The sequence below is a fragment of the Taudactylus pleione genome, unplaced genomic scaffold (assembly GCF_031769625.1).
Source record: "Taudactylus pleione unplaced genomic scaffold, aTauple2 ptg000820l, whole genome shotgun sequence".
In the NCBI taxonomy this organism is placed as follows: Eukaryota; Metazoa; Chordata; class Amphibia; order Anura; family Myobatrachidae; genus Taudactylus; species Taudactylus pleione.
Window position 1 is genome coordinate 2,555,559 of NW_028285222.1, and position 18,479 is coordinate 2,574,037.

Below are 18,479 nucleotides of genomic sequence, written 5' to 3' on the forward strand. Positions count from 1 at the left end.
TTTCAGAGGAGGACCATCAACTTCCCATGGTTCCAGAGGTTGGGACAGAGCCGCAACGACATCTACTCAACATGAGGTTATGTTCACTTCCAAGCTTAGTGAATGACGGGCTTTCCTCTCACCTGGGGGACCCCAGAGTGGGAGCACGTCCTCAGGACTTCAGTGAAGTATGGAAGGAATCTTGTATGGACGTTTTGATCCGGGATCTCCTCTCTCGGGAATACAAGCTTCCTCCTCCACCTCTGTTTTTTACCAATCGGTTTGCCAATTTCCAAAGACAGGAGTATCATTTTACATCAAACCATGGACTAACTTCTTTCCACGAGAGTGGTGGCCCACGTTCCCAGACATCAGATCGGACAAGGTTTTACTCCAGTCTCTTCGTGGTTCCGAAGCCAGACGGCTCGGTCAGACCTACTCTGAACTTGACGGATCTCGGGACCTCATTCAGAGTCGTCGTTGCGGCCGCACGGTCGTATGCCACCGATGTTCGCTAAACAGCGCATGCGTAAGGTTCGCAATGCGTGTGCGCAAACTAGCGGCTACGATCAGAAATTTCTCTCTCCTTGAACACAGCCAGGTCGGTAGTTTGAGTGACAGATTGAGGCGTTTGTGGGTGGTAACAGGGGAAGGTGCTTGAAAACGGGGGTGTGGAGATCCGAACGCAGGCGTGCCTAATTATGCGAACGGCGTTTAATGGGAGTGCATAATTAACAAAGTAGTGTCATGGCACACGTGACATGGGAGGTTTTACACTGACATGATCGTAGAGCTTAAGAGAGGGTATGGTCAACCTTTAGCACTACGACCAGTTCCGATGGTTTCCGATGCTTGCGATTAATCCTCATATGGCCGGAGATGACGTGTAATGCGTACGAGATGGGGGCGTTTTTTTAGCGATCCGACCGCATCCTCCCCTTGGTCGGCCAGCTAACGATCCGACCTTAGGGACGTAACATGCGTGTGCATCATTTGCATATCCGGCCCCTTTTCCAGTACGACCGTGCGGCCGCAACGACCGACTCTGAATGAGGTCCTGAGTCTCTACCTAAGGATTATCAAGTTCAAGGTGTAGTCCCTTCAGTCGGTGATTGCGGGCCTAGAGGACGGCGAATTCATGATATCTCTAGATATTAAGGACGCCTACCTTCACATCCCTATCTGGCCGCCTCACCAGGCGTTTCTCAGATTCGTAGTTCGGAACTCACATTTCCAGTTTCAGACCTTCGGCTTATCAGTCCCCAGGGTATTCACAATGGTCATGGCTGTGATAAGGAGTATCCTTTGGAAAGGATCACTATTATCCCTTACCTGGACGATCTCCTGCTGAAGGCTCATTCCAGGGACCAGTTACTGCACAGTAACTCACAGCCGTCTCATTCGTCAGGGGTGGATTCTGAATTTTTCTCAAGTCTCATCTGCAACCAACGCAGAGGCTACAATGTCTGGGTATGATCAGGGACACCTTTATGTCAGCGAGTGTTCCTCCCACAGGAAAAAGCAACTTCCATTCAGGAGATGGTGAGGACGGTCTTTCAACGTCATCTGGTATCGGTGCATGTTTGCATTCGCCTCCTGAGGAAGATGGTTACGGCATTCGAGGCCTTTCCTTACGGACTATTTCACTTCAGAACATTTCAGCTTCACCTCCTCTCTCAGTGGACAGAGGGTCTGATTCAGACCCGCTCGCAAAGGCTATGCATTCGCAAGCGGGTCGATGTTTGCCCCCTGCGCATGCGCTGCCTCCGGCGTGCGCGAGACCCGGCCAGCTACGTGCACTCCGTTGCTACGGGTCTTGCACCAAAACGGGGCCGCTGACGATTGTGATTGACAGCTCGCCCCATTTTGGAGGCGGGCAGGGGGGTGGCTGGACAAACGGAGGCGTTCCCTTCCGTTTGTGGGCGGCCCTACTGACATCACTAGTGATGTCAGTAGGTGGACTTCATGCTCTATTAGAGCAGGAAGTCCACTGGGGCTTGCGGAAACGAGACCCTACCACAAGGGTCTCGTCGCAAGCCCGATGGTCGCAACCATCACCTGGCCGCTCGCAAAAGCTGTGGGTGGTCACCCACAGCTTAGCGAGCGGCCAGGAGGCTGAAACAAAAAAAATAAAAATATGCCCTGATTCAGAGCTAGCATTCTTAAAGAGCGTCCGGTTCTGAATCAGGCCCAGAATCCCATCTTTTCCTTCACCAACGGGTAAGGTTAAGTTCCAGAACTCTGATATCTCTTCTCTGGTGGTTGAACTCTGTATACCTACTGGAGGGAAGAGATTTAGAGTGTGGGATTGGACTCTTCTCACCACAGACGTGAGTCTGAGAGGATGGGGAGCTGTAATTAAGGATCACTTCCAAGGCCGCTGGATATTACAGGAAGCGAGTCTGCCGATAAACATATTGGAATTGCGGGCAGTGTTTTATGCTATTCAGACAGCAGATCACCTGATGCGGGGCCGAGCAGTCGGGGTCCAGTCTGACATCGCCACGACAATGGCGTACATGAACAGACATGGCGGCTCCAGAAGTCGGGTGGCTATGAAAGAATAAGCCAGATTCTAACCTGGGCGGAAAAGTTCGCAATGGCATTCTTCATTCCAGGAGTAGAAAATTGGTAGGCAGACTACCTCAGCCGGCAGGCTGCATCAAGGGGAATAGGCACTACATCCGCAGGTTTTTCAACAGCTGGTCCAACGGTGGGGTCTTTCTTCCACAGGTCGACCTCATGGCATCAAGACCAAATTATCAACTGCCTTTCTACTGCTCTCGAATGAGAGACCCAGAGGCTGGGGCAGTGTACGAACTGTCCACGCCGTGGCAGTTCCAATTTTGTCTACCTGTACCCACCGTTTCCTCTTCTCCCTTGGATTCTACAACGCGTCAAAAAGGAGACGGACAAGGTTCTATTGGTAGCTCCAGATTGGCCTCGCGGAGCTTGGTATTCCAACCTTCAACTTCTGCTGATCAACGATCCGTGGCCACTGCCTCTGAGAGAAGATCTCTTACTACAGGGTCCTTTAGTCTATCCAGACTTAAAGCAGCTACGTTTGACGGCGTGGCTGTTGAAAGGGCCATCTTAGGATGTAAAGGGATCCCATCCAGGGTTATCCCTACTTTTCATAGAATCCGAAAAGAAGTTACTTCTAAACATTACAACCGGTTTTGGAGGATTTATGTTTCAGGGTGTGAACGTAGAGCTAAAATCCCTACAGAATTTAATCTTGCCAGATTTCTGCTTTTTATACAAGCTAGTTTTTCTACACGGCTCGGTTCTCTGAAAACTCAAGAGATGAGAGATGTGTCAGTGAGGACAGGGCTGCATGTGACAGGGGCAGTGACATGGTGTGAGGAGGGGAATAGCAGCAGCATTAAGCCACAGACTGAAAGTTGTATAGTGAAAGAAACCGGGCACCCAGCAGCACAGAGTATATCTGGAGATGAGTAATGTATTAGTGTGGACACTACTCTAGTTACTCTCTTCTAATACAACTAAACATGGCCTCTGAAGCATTGTATTTGTGTTTTGGACAGCAGCAGAGTTCACAGACCCGCCTATGACACTCCCCTAACTTGCCCATGAAACTACCTCGTTTTGCGATCACTTTAGGTCACCTCCCAGTCTCCCCCTGATATACCCAGGGATCGCAAACCCCTTAAGTGTTAGCAATTCCGTACGCAGTTGCAAATGGCATAGGTCACTTGGATTCCCGTGTACACAGTGTGGGGTTTCTAGACTTTTCACGCTTGTGCACTTTCAGAAAATCGGAATAGCGTCCATCTCTGAATCATGCCCGGAGTCAAATGCAGATTGCACTTGTAATTGCCGGTAGCTGGTGACTGAATCGGATGCTGAATACACTTGTAAGTGCAGGCCCAGGACACTGGAACAGATGCTGGAAGCCACCGTAGCCAGGAAACTATCCTCTGGGAGAAGAGTGTTGTTCTGGCAATGAACATAGCACTGGAGAAGGCTTACATAGGGCACTTCTAGCACCTATTGGCCAATTGGGTCATGTGAGCACGACTGCAGGAATCCGGCTGGCAGATGTAGCCATGAGTAAATCCAAGATGGTGGCACCGATGGCACCCCCAGGAACTGTTTGGAGGGAAATGCCAGACCCACCTGCAGATGTTCCAGTTAAGGTCTCAAGGATGCCAGACACGACCAGGAGGGGCTCAGATGGCAGTGATGTGACACTGCCGGACCCTGTAAAGTGGGCAAAGACCCCAATGTGTGACTGAGGGGAGGGAGGCAGCAGGAAGCTAATGACTAAGGGCCATATTCAATTAGGTGCGAAAAGTCGCGTTTGGCTAAACTCATTCGCATGGTGAAGTTAACGGCGCATTTGCCAGTTTTGATGCAATCTTTTTGCGTACTTTCTCAATGCGCGCTTCCGCTTTTCACCATATCCATTTGCAAAACACGTGTAAACGCATATGTGCTATAATTGCGCATGGCAACACTAGCAAAAAGTACAGCACAATTTTGGGGACATCCGTCCGTACCCCATAAAAAACCTAACTGACACTGAAAATCACTGTAGAAGTGTATTAATAGCCCTAATAAAAGTGTTTTGGGTTCTTAAATTGAGTCAAATGGCTGTTACCTGTATAAGTGTGGAAAAATGATAAAAAGCTTTTTTTAAAAAAAAAATTGCTGTAGTTACATTGGGGTACATTAAAATGGGCGCTAGTATATTTTTCACTATAAAGTGCAGCCTGCAATCCTAAAAACACCTGTCCCATCCATACAGCTCACCAAAATACCTGTCCCAGTACTTTAAACCCATTTTCCCAAACTTTTTACGTTTTGGAAAATGGGGGGGGGGGGATGGTAGTCTGAACCAAGTCCCCACATTTTTACCCCAAAATATGGATTTTGCACATTTTATCACCTGTTCTGAGATGGGGAAAACATTTAGCCGCTTTCTGCCTATGGTGTATTCGCACACGATTCGCACATGAGAAAACTCCGGCAATTGGATAGTGCGATACGCATGGATGCGCGAATAGTTCGCACCCGCTAACGCTTTTCGAAAAGCGCAACTTTTCGCACCTAATTGAATATGGCCCTAATGGTGCGTACACACGGTACGATCAGTCCGTGATAACGATATCACTGACTGATCGCCCTGCACCTTCCCCGTGTGCTGCATGATCGATATCGATCATCCAGCACACCACCAACCCACCAACGACGGGCCAGCGATCAACGCTCACGGGTCCCTATGTAACCTGGTCGATATCGACCAGGTTGGCCTGCATGCACGGGCGATGGTCGATATCATTATCATCCATCCGTGCCTGCGCATCGCTGGTCGTTTCAGGGTTGGGAGGCATCAAAAAATGCACGATATGAACGATAACGTTTTCCGGGACGCAGATTTCCTGGCCTTGCAAGCTGCCAGCCCCATCATGGACGTTGCGCACGGGTCGCAATTTCTGTCAGGAGGTGTCCGCTTCCTATAGACGCCTCCTGCAGCAATTAAAATATTGGCTGGACGGTATTGCACAGTTGCTTCCTTGCGGCTGTGCAATACTGTCCACATCGGCACCAGGCCCTAAGTCCCATGCTGTTCCCACAGTGCTGATTTATGTCGCCTCCGGCCAGCAGTGAGTGGTGGTGCACATTTATATAGGAGCAGAGATGTGCAATGATTGTGTACTGCTATCTGAGGCCGGCTTGCTTGGCACCTGGCAGTTGCGCTTCTTACAAATGGAGAACCAGAATGCAAACATAGGCTGAGTACAGTGAGCGTTTGTTTATGTAAATGTAGTTAGATGCAGCGCTACAGATACATACAGATCATCGCCACAAACCCGTGCGGTCTCTCTTTTCCCAAAAGTGAAACCAGCACCATATCAAATTGATAGATCCATTTCGATAGATAGATAGATAAAACTTTGCTGTAGCAGAGCGTTAATATGCCCTGGTCGGGACCACACTGACGTCACGAAAAGAGGGGCGGCAGACGCCGGGACCAGGGAGCTGAGCCCACGTCACTCTGCCACACATTCACAAGCATCCAGGCAGTAACCACGCATAACCAGGACGACCAGACAGGTCAGCGGAACGCCGTCCCTAGCTCTAAAAAAGTCCACAACACTAGGTGGAAATTTAGCCTCTGCTTAACGTATTGGAGTCTCTGAATATCGGAATAGACTTTCCCGGGTACTGCTAATACCCACTACCACCTTCGACTTTATGTTGCACTAACATTGTTACTGGACGTTGCCACATTGATCTGTTTTATTTTGATTTTGGTTTACTTTTGTTTTGCTGCATCTGGCTTGTCCAAGATTGCCCCACTTGTGTAGTTGTCCATATTACAATATTTATTCATACCAACCAACCCACATCTATGATTGCTACATTTCTCTGTGCAAGCACCAATATGCTGTTTACTGCTGCTGTCTATTGAAACCAGTAAACTATCTTGCAACATTTGGGTCCATTCTTCTTTACACATCACCCAATCATTTGAAACAATACCTCTTAGCAATAGGTCTGGGAGGATAAAAATTCCTATACGTATATTTTTGTGTCTTTTAAAGACACTTTAAAAAAAAGCCTCTAACACCCATCTGCAATCTTAAATACACCTGTCCCATTCATATAGCACCCCCATATACCTGTCCCACATCAATTAACCTATTTTACTGAACTTTGCACATTTTCACCCTGAAAATGACATGTCATTATTGGCAAAATTAAGCTAATTAAAAAAATATTTTTGCCTAATTAGTCATTAAGGAGGATGTCCTAGTAGTTCTGAACTAAGGGCCTGATTCAGACCCGGTCGCAAGGCTGCATTCGCACGCAGCCGGCCGATGTTCACAACCTGCGCATGCGTATAAGACGCAGTGCGCGAACCAGTCGCTGCGATCGGGAAGCGATCGCAGCCAGTACACAGATGCTCCGCAAGCATGAGTGACAGGTCGTACCGTTTGTGGGTGGTAACGGGAAGGTCGATGGTAACGGGGGTGTGCTGGTGCGAACGCAGGCGTGTCTGCGTTTAAATGCCATTTGAGGGGCGTACATAATTAAGTCGCAGCGTCAGCATACACGTCACATGGCTAAAATACACACAGCAGCACTCGCAGTGCTTGCGGTAGGGTATGATCAACCACAAGTGCTGCATATTAATCCGATGTTGGCCGATGTTACCGATTTGTTTAATTCACTTCCTGGAGATGACGTATGTTACTAAGGGAAAGTGGGCGTCTTGTGTCAGGCTGGTGGGCGTCTAATTACATACCGCGATCGCACGGCAAGACAGAGTGGGCGTGCTAATGTCTTGCTTGCAATCGCGGTATTTGCATACTTTGGCTGCTGACGGCTGCGCGCGAACGGGTCTGAATCAAGCCCTAAGTCCCAAAATTTTTAGACAAAAATTGGGGTTTTGCACAGCTTTTATTTATTTATTACTAGTTATTTATATAGCGCACACATATTCCGCAGCGCTTTACAGAGAATATTCAGCCATTCACATCAGTCCCTGCCCCAGTGGAGCTTACACTCTATATTCCCTACCACATGATCACACACATGCACATTAGGGGTAATTTGTGTTGGGAGCCAATTAACCTACCAGTATATTTTTGGAGTGCGGGAGGAAACCGGAGCACCCGGAGGAAACCCACGCAAGCACAGGGAGAATATACAAACTCCACACAGGTAGGGCCGTGGTGGGAATCGAACCCATGACCTCAGTCAGGAGGTGGTGAAAAACACGAAAAGTTACGGCTAAGTGCGAGATAAGTACAAATTTGCGCATTAAGCCATTTTTTACGGAAAAGCAGATTATCGTGGCTAATTGAATTCCCCCAATAGTTTCAGTACAATGTGAGAATGGAATGAATGTGTTTATTTTTCCTCTTATAACTAAAAATCACCCTTTTTTTTTTTTTTTTTTAACTCATCAGCCTAATAAGTAAAAAACGGGTGATTTTTAGTTAGCGTCACAATAGTCCCTTTTGCCAAATTAAACGTTGTGGTCTTTCTTTTACGTACTTTTCTGGACTGTATTAGTGATCAGAGATCTGTTATAAAATGTCTTTCTTGTGAACGCACAGCGCAAACTACCGTATGAGAGAGGGAGAGAGTTGAATCATGTATAAATATATCGTAATATTGTATAGTTCCATGAACTACATTACTGAGAACATTTTTCATATTACATTTTATAACCCCCTCCCATCCTAAGAGATAATAATATAATGGTTCTTTCCTGGGAAAGGAATGCATTATATTCTATGCTGATATCTCTATATCTTCCTTATTATATTACATTGTCATGTGCTATCTTTATGTCCATGAAATGCCCCCCCCCCCCGGTTTATTCTTTTATTCTGTCCCTCCTCAATGCTGGTCACTGATGCCCCTCACTACTGTAACCAGCGTTGTGGGACTTAGTGCGGTAACTCAATCTCTGTGTGTGAACGCTCACCCTGAAAGGCTCAGACAGCAGCCACAGCATCCCAGTGCCTGATCCACAGCAGATCCCATCCCTCTCTGGGGACATGTGTTATATTAACGAGTGGCCCAAGAGGTTTCTGAAGGTGTTTTTCCAGCAGTACACTCCCCGGCAGGTAGGGAGCAGTGTAGAGAATTATCCCCTTGTTCTTACTGATTACGATATTAATAGTATTTACCTGGTGGCTATTCTGATTAGAGTGTTTTGTGTGTTTCAGGTGGAGAAATGCATAGACAATGAGGCAGAAAAGGATTACCTGTACGATGTGCTGCGGATGTACTATCAGTAAGTTCCCCTTCCAGGGTTTTCTGTTAATGGACCCTGATTAGTGTGAAGGGGGGGAGAGGATTATGTATCTGTTCCTGGGAATATGATTTCTGTTTTATTAGATATTTATACATAACTGTATTTTGTGTGTCTGTGTAATATATTGTATATTGACTATTGGGGATATCTGTGATCAATATTCCTACATATTGATTATACCAGAAGTTCCCAAACGATGCCATTACAGTGCAGGTTTTAAGGATATCCATACTTGAGCCCAGATGGATACATCAAACTGACTGAAGTACGAATTGTCACCTGTGCTCAAGTATGGATATCCTTAACACTTGGACTGTAATGGCGAAGTTTGGGAACCTCTGTATTATACCATATAGAACCTGTTATACACTGATAATACCCTATAGAACATATGATCTACTGATGGAGAACACTACATGACCGATCCAGATTTACAGATCTGCTTATGTAAGCACATCAGAGAGACTCTGATATCCTTAAGCACTGTCCTGTTGACGGTATTTATTCACCACTGTGTAACCGTATTCCATTGTCTGGGGGCTGTGTATGACAATTCAGGGGTCCGCCTTCCCTCCTCTCCTGGGGACGTGGGATGATTGACAGCCGAGTGATTCCAAGTTTCCAGACGCTCTTTGTTCTCGTCCCGTGACTGTCAGATCTCATCAGTTTCAGGCTGTCTAATTGTTCTCTTTGTATAAAGCCGCGAGTGAGGCTCGTGAATCGGGTTCTCAATTATTCACACAGAGCCAGTGACTGCAGCCTTTGTGGCTTCATATAAATGGATTTATGACCTCTAGAAAAGTATTATTTATTTGTCCTGTCATTTTCATGGTCACTGCTAGTCTGGATCCACTGGGAATTGCCCAGTAACTTGTACAGAATTATAGTACAGTTTCATGACTTTAATAGCTTAATTATATATAAAGAGCCGTATTCAATTTGAGCGGACCCGCGATACTTTTCCGCCTGACAGAATTTTTGCCTGTTTTGCAGGCGGAAAAGTATCGCGCACGTGCCCACGTATCCCCATATTCAATTTGAAAGTGCGCGAAAACGGGACCCGGCAAACTTAAACAAGCGGAAAGTACTGTCAGATTTGGGGAAATCAGCCTGACAGCCCCCCAAAAGATGCTCTGACATGGGGGTTAGCTATGGTACCCCCCGATTTGGCTCGCTGAAGGTATTTGGTGTTTTTAAACGGGCTCAATAGCAGCTTAATAGCGTTTTTGTATACGTGGTGCAGAATAGTATTCAGGAGATTTTTTTGCACAAAATAACTTACCCCAGCAAATTTGGGGTAATTGAAAATGGGGGGTCAGCATATTTAGAAGTTGCTAAAGTTAAGTTTAAAAAAATTGTGAAAAATCCACCTGCCGCAAACACCTGCAATGAGAAAAACACCTGGGGCCTACTTGGGGACCCCCCGCAGAGTCTAGTTCGCTAGTTTTTAACTTTGTCCCCCAACATTTTTTTTTTCTGCCCCAAAATGAAAGTGATTTTTTGGGGTGTTTTTTTTTTTTAACAGTTTGACACAGTTATCCTTTGGGGGACTGTGTGAAGGCTGCACAACATTGCACCCCTAAACCCCACTTTTTTCTGCCTGCTATTTATAGGCAAAACTTTTTCGCCTCTTACATTGCAGGCAGAAAGTCTTTCAAATTGAATACGGTGATACTTTTCCGCCTGGCGAAATGACGTCATCGGCAAAACTTTTTCGTTGATTCCGGCTTTTCGGTCCAAATTGAATACGGGCCAAAGTTGGAATTCTCTGTTTTAAATTTCAGTATTTCCCTCTTCATAACTATAGAAACTGAAGTGACTGAGTTTCGCTATTAACGGTGGATATCCCACACTGCTAAGACACAGGCTATATTGGCAATTTCCCCAATGCCGCGTGGTGTATGCAAGCATAGTGCACCTCAGTCCTGATTATTTTCCACCATGTTGGAAGATGAGTGAGTGTGGTGGGAAGATTGCTATGAACTGCCAAAGTGACCCCAGAAGGGATAAACCACATTGTACAGATCATTGTATAGTGACCACCTCACTCAGGCCATGCATGGAAGAGGGAGGGGGGTCTGCCCACGTGTGGATAATAGCTGGATGGAGGCTTAAGCCTCCCTTACATGCTGCAACCTTGTCCGCCAATTAGAATGTTTTAAGCTGCGTGGACTCAAAAAGATCCCGACCAACATGTGATTAGATTTGTTCTGATATCAACTGGAACTGATACATCTAGCCTCAATATGCCACGCAGCACGACTTGCCTGGTGTGAGTGAGCCGCCAGGTACCTTGCTACTCTGCTGAAAATTTGGCTGAGTCGCAATGCAATGCGGCTAGTACGCACCAGCAGACTGTGTAGATCAGTGTTGGCTAACCTTGACACTCCAGCTGTTATGGAACTACATAACACAGCATGCACTGCTACAGTTTTGCTATTAGGGCATGCTAAAACTGTGGCAGGGCATGCTGGGATATATAGTTCCACAACAGCTGGAGTGTCAAGGTTAGCCAACACTGGTGTAGATTAATGTGATATGCGACACTTCTATATCTGTCTGCACCTGAGTCTCCAAATGAAGCACAACGGAACTTAGAATGTAAAAAGCTGCTGCTGCTACATTGTAGCACTTCATATACAGATTCAGAGCCTCAGTCACACACAGATATACATACATTGTAGCACTTCATATACAGATTCAGAGCCTCAGTCACACACAGATATACATACATTGTAGCACTTCATATACAGATTCAGAGCCTCAGTCACACACAGATATACATACATTGTAGCACTTCATATACAGATTCAGAGCCTCAGTCACACACAGATATACATACATTGTAGCACTTCATATACAGATTCAGAGCCTCAGTCACACACAGATATACATACATTGTAGCACTTCATATACAGATTCAGAGACTCCGTCACACACAGATATACATACATTGTAGCACTTCATATACAGATTCAGAGCCTCAGTCACACACAGATATACATACATTGTAGCACTTCATATACAGATTCAGAGCGATATACATACATTGTAGCACTTCTTATACAGATTCAGAGCGATATACATACATTGTAGCACTTCTTATACAGATTCAGAGCCTCAGTCACACACAGATATACATATATTGTAGCACTTCATATACAGATTCAGAGACTCAGTCACACACAGATATACATACATTGTAGCACTTCATATACACATTCAGAGCCTCAGTCACACACAGATATACATACATTGTAGCACTTCATATACAGATTCAGAGTCTCAGTCACACACAGATATACATACATTGTAGCACTTCATATACACATTCAGAGCCTCAGTCACACACAGATATACATACATTGTAGCACTTCTTATACAGATTCAGAGCCTCAGTCACACAGATATACATATATTGTAGCACTTCATATACAGATTCAGAGCGATATACATACATTGTAGCACTTCATATACAGATTCAGAGCCTCAGTCACACAGATATACATATATTGTAGCACTTCTTATACAGATTCAGAGCGATATACATACATTGTAGCACTTCATATACAGATTCAGAGACTCAGTCACACACAGATATACATACATTGTAGCACTTCATATACACATTCAGAGCCTCAGTCACACACAGATATACATATATTGTAGCACTTCATATACAGATTCAGAGCCTCAGTCACACACAGATATACATACATTGTAGCACTTCATATACAGATTCAGAGACTCAGTCACACACAGATATACATACATTGTAGCACTTCATATACAGATTCAGAGACTCAGTCACACACAGATATACATACATTGTAGCACTTCATATACAGATTCAGAGACTCAGTCACACACAGATATACATACATTGTAGCACTTCATATACAGATTCAGAGACTCCGTCACACACAGATATACATACATTGTAGCACTTCATATACACATTCAGAGTCTCAGTCACACACAGATATACATACATTGTAGCACTTCATATACAGATTCAGAGCGATATACATACATTGTAGCACTTCATATACAGATTCAGAGACTCAGTCACACACAGATATACATACATTGTAGCACTTCATATACACATTCAGAGCCTCAGTCACACACAGATATACATATATTGTAGCACTTCATATACAGATTCAGAGCCTCAGTCACACACAGATATACATACATTGTAGCACTTCATATACAGATTCAGAGACTCAGTCACACACAGATATACATACATTGTAGCACTTCATATACAGATTCAGAGACTCAGTCACACACAGATATACATACATTGTAGCACTTCATATACAGATTCAGAGACTCAGTCACACACAGATATACATACATTGTAGCACTTCATATACAGATTCAGAGACTCCGTCACACACAGATATACATACATTGTAGCACTTCATATACACATTCAGAGTCTCAGTCACACACAGATATACATACATTGTAGCACTTCTTATACAGATTCAGAGCGATATACATACATTGTAGCACTTCATATACAGATTCAGAGCCTCAGTCACACACAGATATACATACATTGTAGCACTTCATATACAGATTCAGAGACTCAGTCACACACAGATATACATACATTGTAGCACTTCATATACAGATTCAGAGACTCAGTCACACACAGATATACATACATTGTAGCACTTCATATACAGATTCAGAGACTCAGTCACACACAGATATACATACATTGTAGCACTTCATATACAGATTCAGAGACTCCGTCACACACAGATATACATACATTGTAGCACTTCATATACACATTCAGAGTCTCAGTCACACACAGATATACATACATTGTAGCACTTCATATACAGATTCAGAGACTCAGTCACACACAGATATACATACATTGTAGCACTTCATATACAGATTCAGAGCGATATACATACATTGTAGCACTTCATATACAGATTCAGAGCCTCAGTCACACACAGATATACATACATTGTAGCACTTCATATACACATTCAGAGCCTCAGTCACACACAGATATACATACATTGTAGCACTTCATATACAGATTCAGAGCCTCAGTCACACACAGATATACATATATTGTAGCACTTCATATACAGATTCAGAGCGATATACATACATTGTAGCACTTCATATACAGATTCAGAGCCTCAGTCACACACAGATATACATATATTGTAGCACTTCATATACAGATTCAGAGCCTCAGTCACACACAGATATACATACATTGTAGCACTTCATATACAGATTCAGAGTCTCAGTCACACACAGATATACATACATTGTAGCACTTCATATACAGATTCAGAGACTCAGTCACACACAGATATACATACATTGTAGCACTTCATATACACATTCAGAGTCTCAGTCACACACAGATATACATACATTGTAGCACTTCATATACAGATTCAGAGACTCAGTCACACACAGATATACATACATTGTAGCACTTCATATACACATTCAGAGCCTCAGTCACACACAGATATACATACATTGTAGCACTTCTTATACAGATTCAGAGCCTCAGTCACACAGATATACATATATTGTAGCACTTCATATACAGATTCAGAGCGATATACATACATTGTAGCACTTCATATACAGATTCAGAGCCTCAGTCACACACAGATATACATACATTGTAGCACTTCATATACAGATTCAGAGACTCAGTCACACACAGATATACATACATTGTAGCACTTCATATACAGATTCAGAGACTCAGTCACACACAGATATACATACATTGTAGCACTTCATATACAGATTCAGAGACTCAGTCACACACAGATATACATACATTGTAGCACTTCATATACAGATTCAGAGACTCCGTCACACACAGATATACATACATTGTAGCACTTCATATACACATTCAGAGTCTCAGTCACACACAGATATACATACATTGTAGCACTTCTTATACAGATTCAGAGCGATATACATACATTGTAGCACTTCATATACAGATTCAGAGCCTCAGTCACACACAGATATACATACATTGTAGCACTTCATATACAGATTCAGAGACTCAGTCACACACAGATATACATACATTGTAGCACTTCATATACAGATTCAGAGACTCAGTCACACACAGATATACATACATTGTAGCACTTCATATACAGATTCAGAGACTCAGTCACACACAGATATACATACATTGTAGCACTTCATATACAGATTCAGAGACTCCGTCACACACAGATATACATACATTGTAGCACTTCATATACACATTCAGAGTCTCAGTCACACACAGATATACATACATTGTAGCACTTCATATACAGATTCAGAGACTCAGTCACACACAGATATACATACATTGTAGCACTTCATATACAGATTCAGAGCGATATACATACATTGTAGCACTTCATATACAGATTCAGAGCCTCAGTCACACACAGATATACATACATTGTAGCACTTCATATACACATTCAGAGCCTCAGTCACACACAGATATACATACATTGTAGCACTTCATATACAGATTCAGAGCCTCAGTCACACACAGATATACATATATTGTAGCACTTCATATACAGATTCAGAGCGATATACATACATTGTAGCACTTCATATACAGATTCAGAGCCTCAGTCACACACAGATATACATATATTGTAGCACTTCATATACAGATTCAGAGCCTCAGTCACACACAGATATACATACATTGTAGCACTTCATATACAGATTCAGAGTCTCAGTCACACACAGATATACATACATTGTAGCACTTCATATACAGATTCAGAGACTCAGTCACACACAGATATACATACATTGTAGCACTTCATATACAGATTCAGAGACTCAGTCACACACAGATATACATACATTGTAGCACTTCATATACAGATTCAGAGACTCAGGTGCACACAGATATACATACATTGTAGCACTTCATATACAGACTCAGAGCCTCAGTCACACACAGATATACATACATTGTAGCACTTCTTATACAGATTCAGAGCGATATACATACATTGTAGCACTTCATATACAGATTCAGAGCCTCAGTCACACACAGATATACATACATTGTAGCACTTCATATACAGATTCAGAGACTCAGTCACACACAGATATACATACATTGTAGCACTTCATATACAGATTCAGAGACTCAGTCACACACAGATATACATACATTGTAGCACTTCATATACAGATTCAGAGACTCAGTCACACACAGATATACATACATTGTAGCACTTCATATACAGATTCAGAGACTCCGTCACACACAGATATACATACATTGTAGCACTTCATATACACATTCAGAGTCTCAGTCACACACAGATATACATACATTGTAGCACTTCTTATACAGATTCAGAGCGATATACATACATTGTAGCACTTCATATACAGATTCAGAGCCTCAGTCACACACAGATATACATACATTGTAGCACTTCATATACAGATTCAGAGACTCAGTCACACACAGATATACATACATTGTAGCACTTCATATACAGATTCAGAGACTCAGTCACACACAGATATACATACATTGTAGCACTTCATATACAGATTCAGAGACTCAGTCACACACAGATATACATACATTGTAGCACTTCATATACAGATTCAGAGACTCCGTCACACACAGATATACATACATTGTAGCACTTCATATACACATTCAGAGTCTCAGTCACACACAGATATACATACATTGTAGCACTTCTTATACAGATTCAGAGCCTCAGTCACACACAGATATACATATATTGTAGCACTTCATATACAGATTCAGAGACTCAGTCACACACAGATATACATACATTGTAGCACTTCTTATACAGATTCAGAGACTCAGTCACACACAGATATACATACATTGTAGCACTTCATATACACATTCAGAGTCTCAGTCACACACAGATATACATACATTGTAGCACTTCATATACAGATTCAGAGCCTCAGTCACACAGATATACATATATTGTAGCACTTCATATACAGATTCAGAGCGATATACATACATTGTAGCACTTCATATACAGATTCAGAGACTCAGTCACACACAGATATACATACATTGTAGCACTTCATATACAGATTCAGAGACTCAGTCACACACAGATATACATACATTGTAGCACTTCATATACACATTCAGAGCCTCAGTCACACACAGATATACATACATTGTAGCACTTCTTATACAGATTCAGAGCCTCAGTCACACAGATATACATATATTGTAGCACTTCATATACAGATTCAGAGCGATATACATACATTGTAGCACTTCATATACAGATTCAGAGACTCAGTCACACACAGATATACATACATTGTAGCACTTCATATACACATTCAGAGCCTCAGTCACACACAGATATACATATATTGTAGCACTTCATATACAGATTCAGAGCCTCAGTCACACACAGATATACATACATTGTAGCACTTCATATACAGATTCAGAGACTCAGTCACACACAGATATACATACATTGTAGCACTTCATATACAGATTCAGAGACTCAGTCACACACAGATATACATACATTGTAGCACTTCATATACAGATTCAGAGACTCAGTCACACACAGATATACATACATTGTAGCACTTCATATACAGATTCAGAGACTCCGTCACACACAGATATACATACATTGTAGCACTTCATATACACATTCAGAGTCTCAGTCACACACAGATATACATACATTGTAGCACTTCTTATACAGATTCAGAGCGATATACATACATTGTAGCACTTCATATACAGATTCAGAGCCTCAGTCACACACAGATATACATACATTGTAGCACTTCATATACAGATTCAGAGACTCAGTCACACACAGATATACATACATTGTAGCACTTCATATACAGATTCAGAGACTCAGTCACACACAGATATACATACATTGTAGCACTTCATATACAGATTCAGAGACTCAGTCACACACAGATATACATACATTGTAGCACTTCATATACAGATTCAGAGACTCCGTCACACACAGATATACATACATTGTAGCACTTCATATACACATTCAGAGTCTCAGTCACACACAGATATACATACATTGTAGCACTTCATATACAGATTCAGAGACTCAGTCACACACAGATATACATACATTGTAGCACTTCATATACAGATTCAGAGCGATATACATACATTGTAGCACTTCATATACAGATTCAGAGCCTCAGTCACACACAGATATACATACATTGTAGCACTTCATATACACATTCAGAGCCTCAGTCACACACAGATATACATACATTGTAGCACTTCATATACAGATTCAGAGCCTCAGTCACACACAGATATACATATATTGTAGCACTTCATATACAGATTCAGAGCGATATACATACATTGTAGCACTTCATATACAGATTCAGAGCCTCAGTCACACACAGATATACATATATTGTAGCACTTCATATACAGATTCAGAGCCTCAGTCACACACAGATATACATACATTGTAGCACTTCATATACAGATTCAGAGTCTCAGTCACACACAGATATACATACATTGTAGCACTTCATATACAGATTCAGAGACTCAGTCACACACAGATATACATACATTGTAGCACTTCATATACAGATTCAGAGACTCAGTCAC

At 42.8% G+C, this 18,479-nt stretch overlaps 1 protein-coding gene across 1 annotated transcript in view; it reads left to right on the forward strand.

Moving 5' to 3' along the window:
• The window catches only part of USH1C (USH1 protein network component harmonin), a 126,302-nt gene that overhangs the window by 11,418 nt on the left and 96,405 nt on the right, over window positions 1–18,479 (forward strand). Inside the window, exon 2 of the mRNA XM_088458270.1 lies at window positions 8,691–8,758. Within this exon, the coding sequence (XP_088314396.1) occupies window positions 8,691–8,758 (68 nt within the window). The remainder of the gene's footprint in view (window positions 1–8,690; window positions 8,759–18,479) is intronic.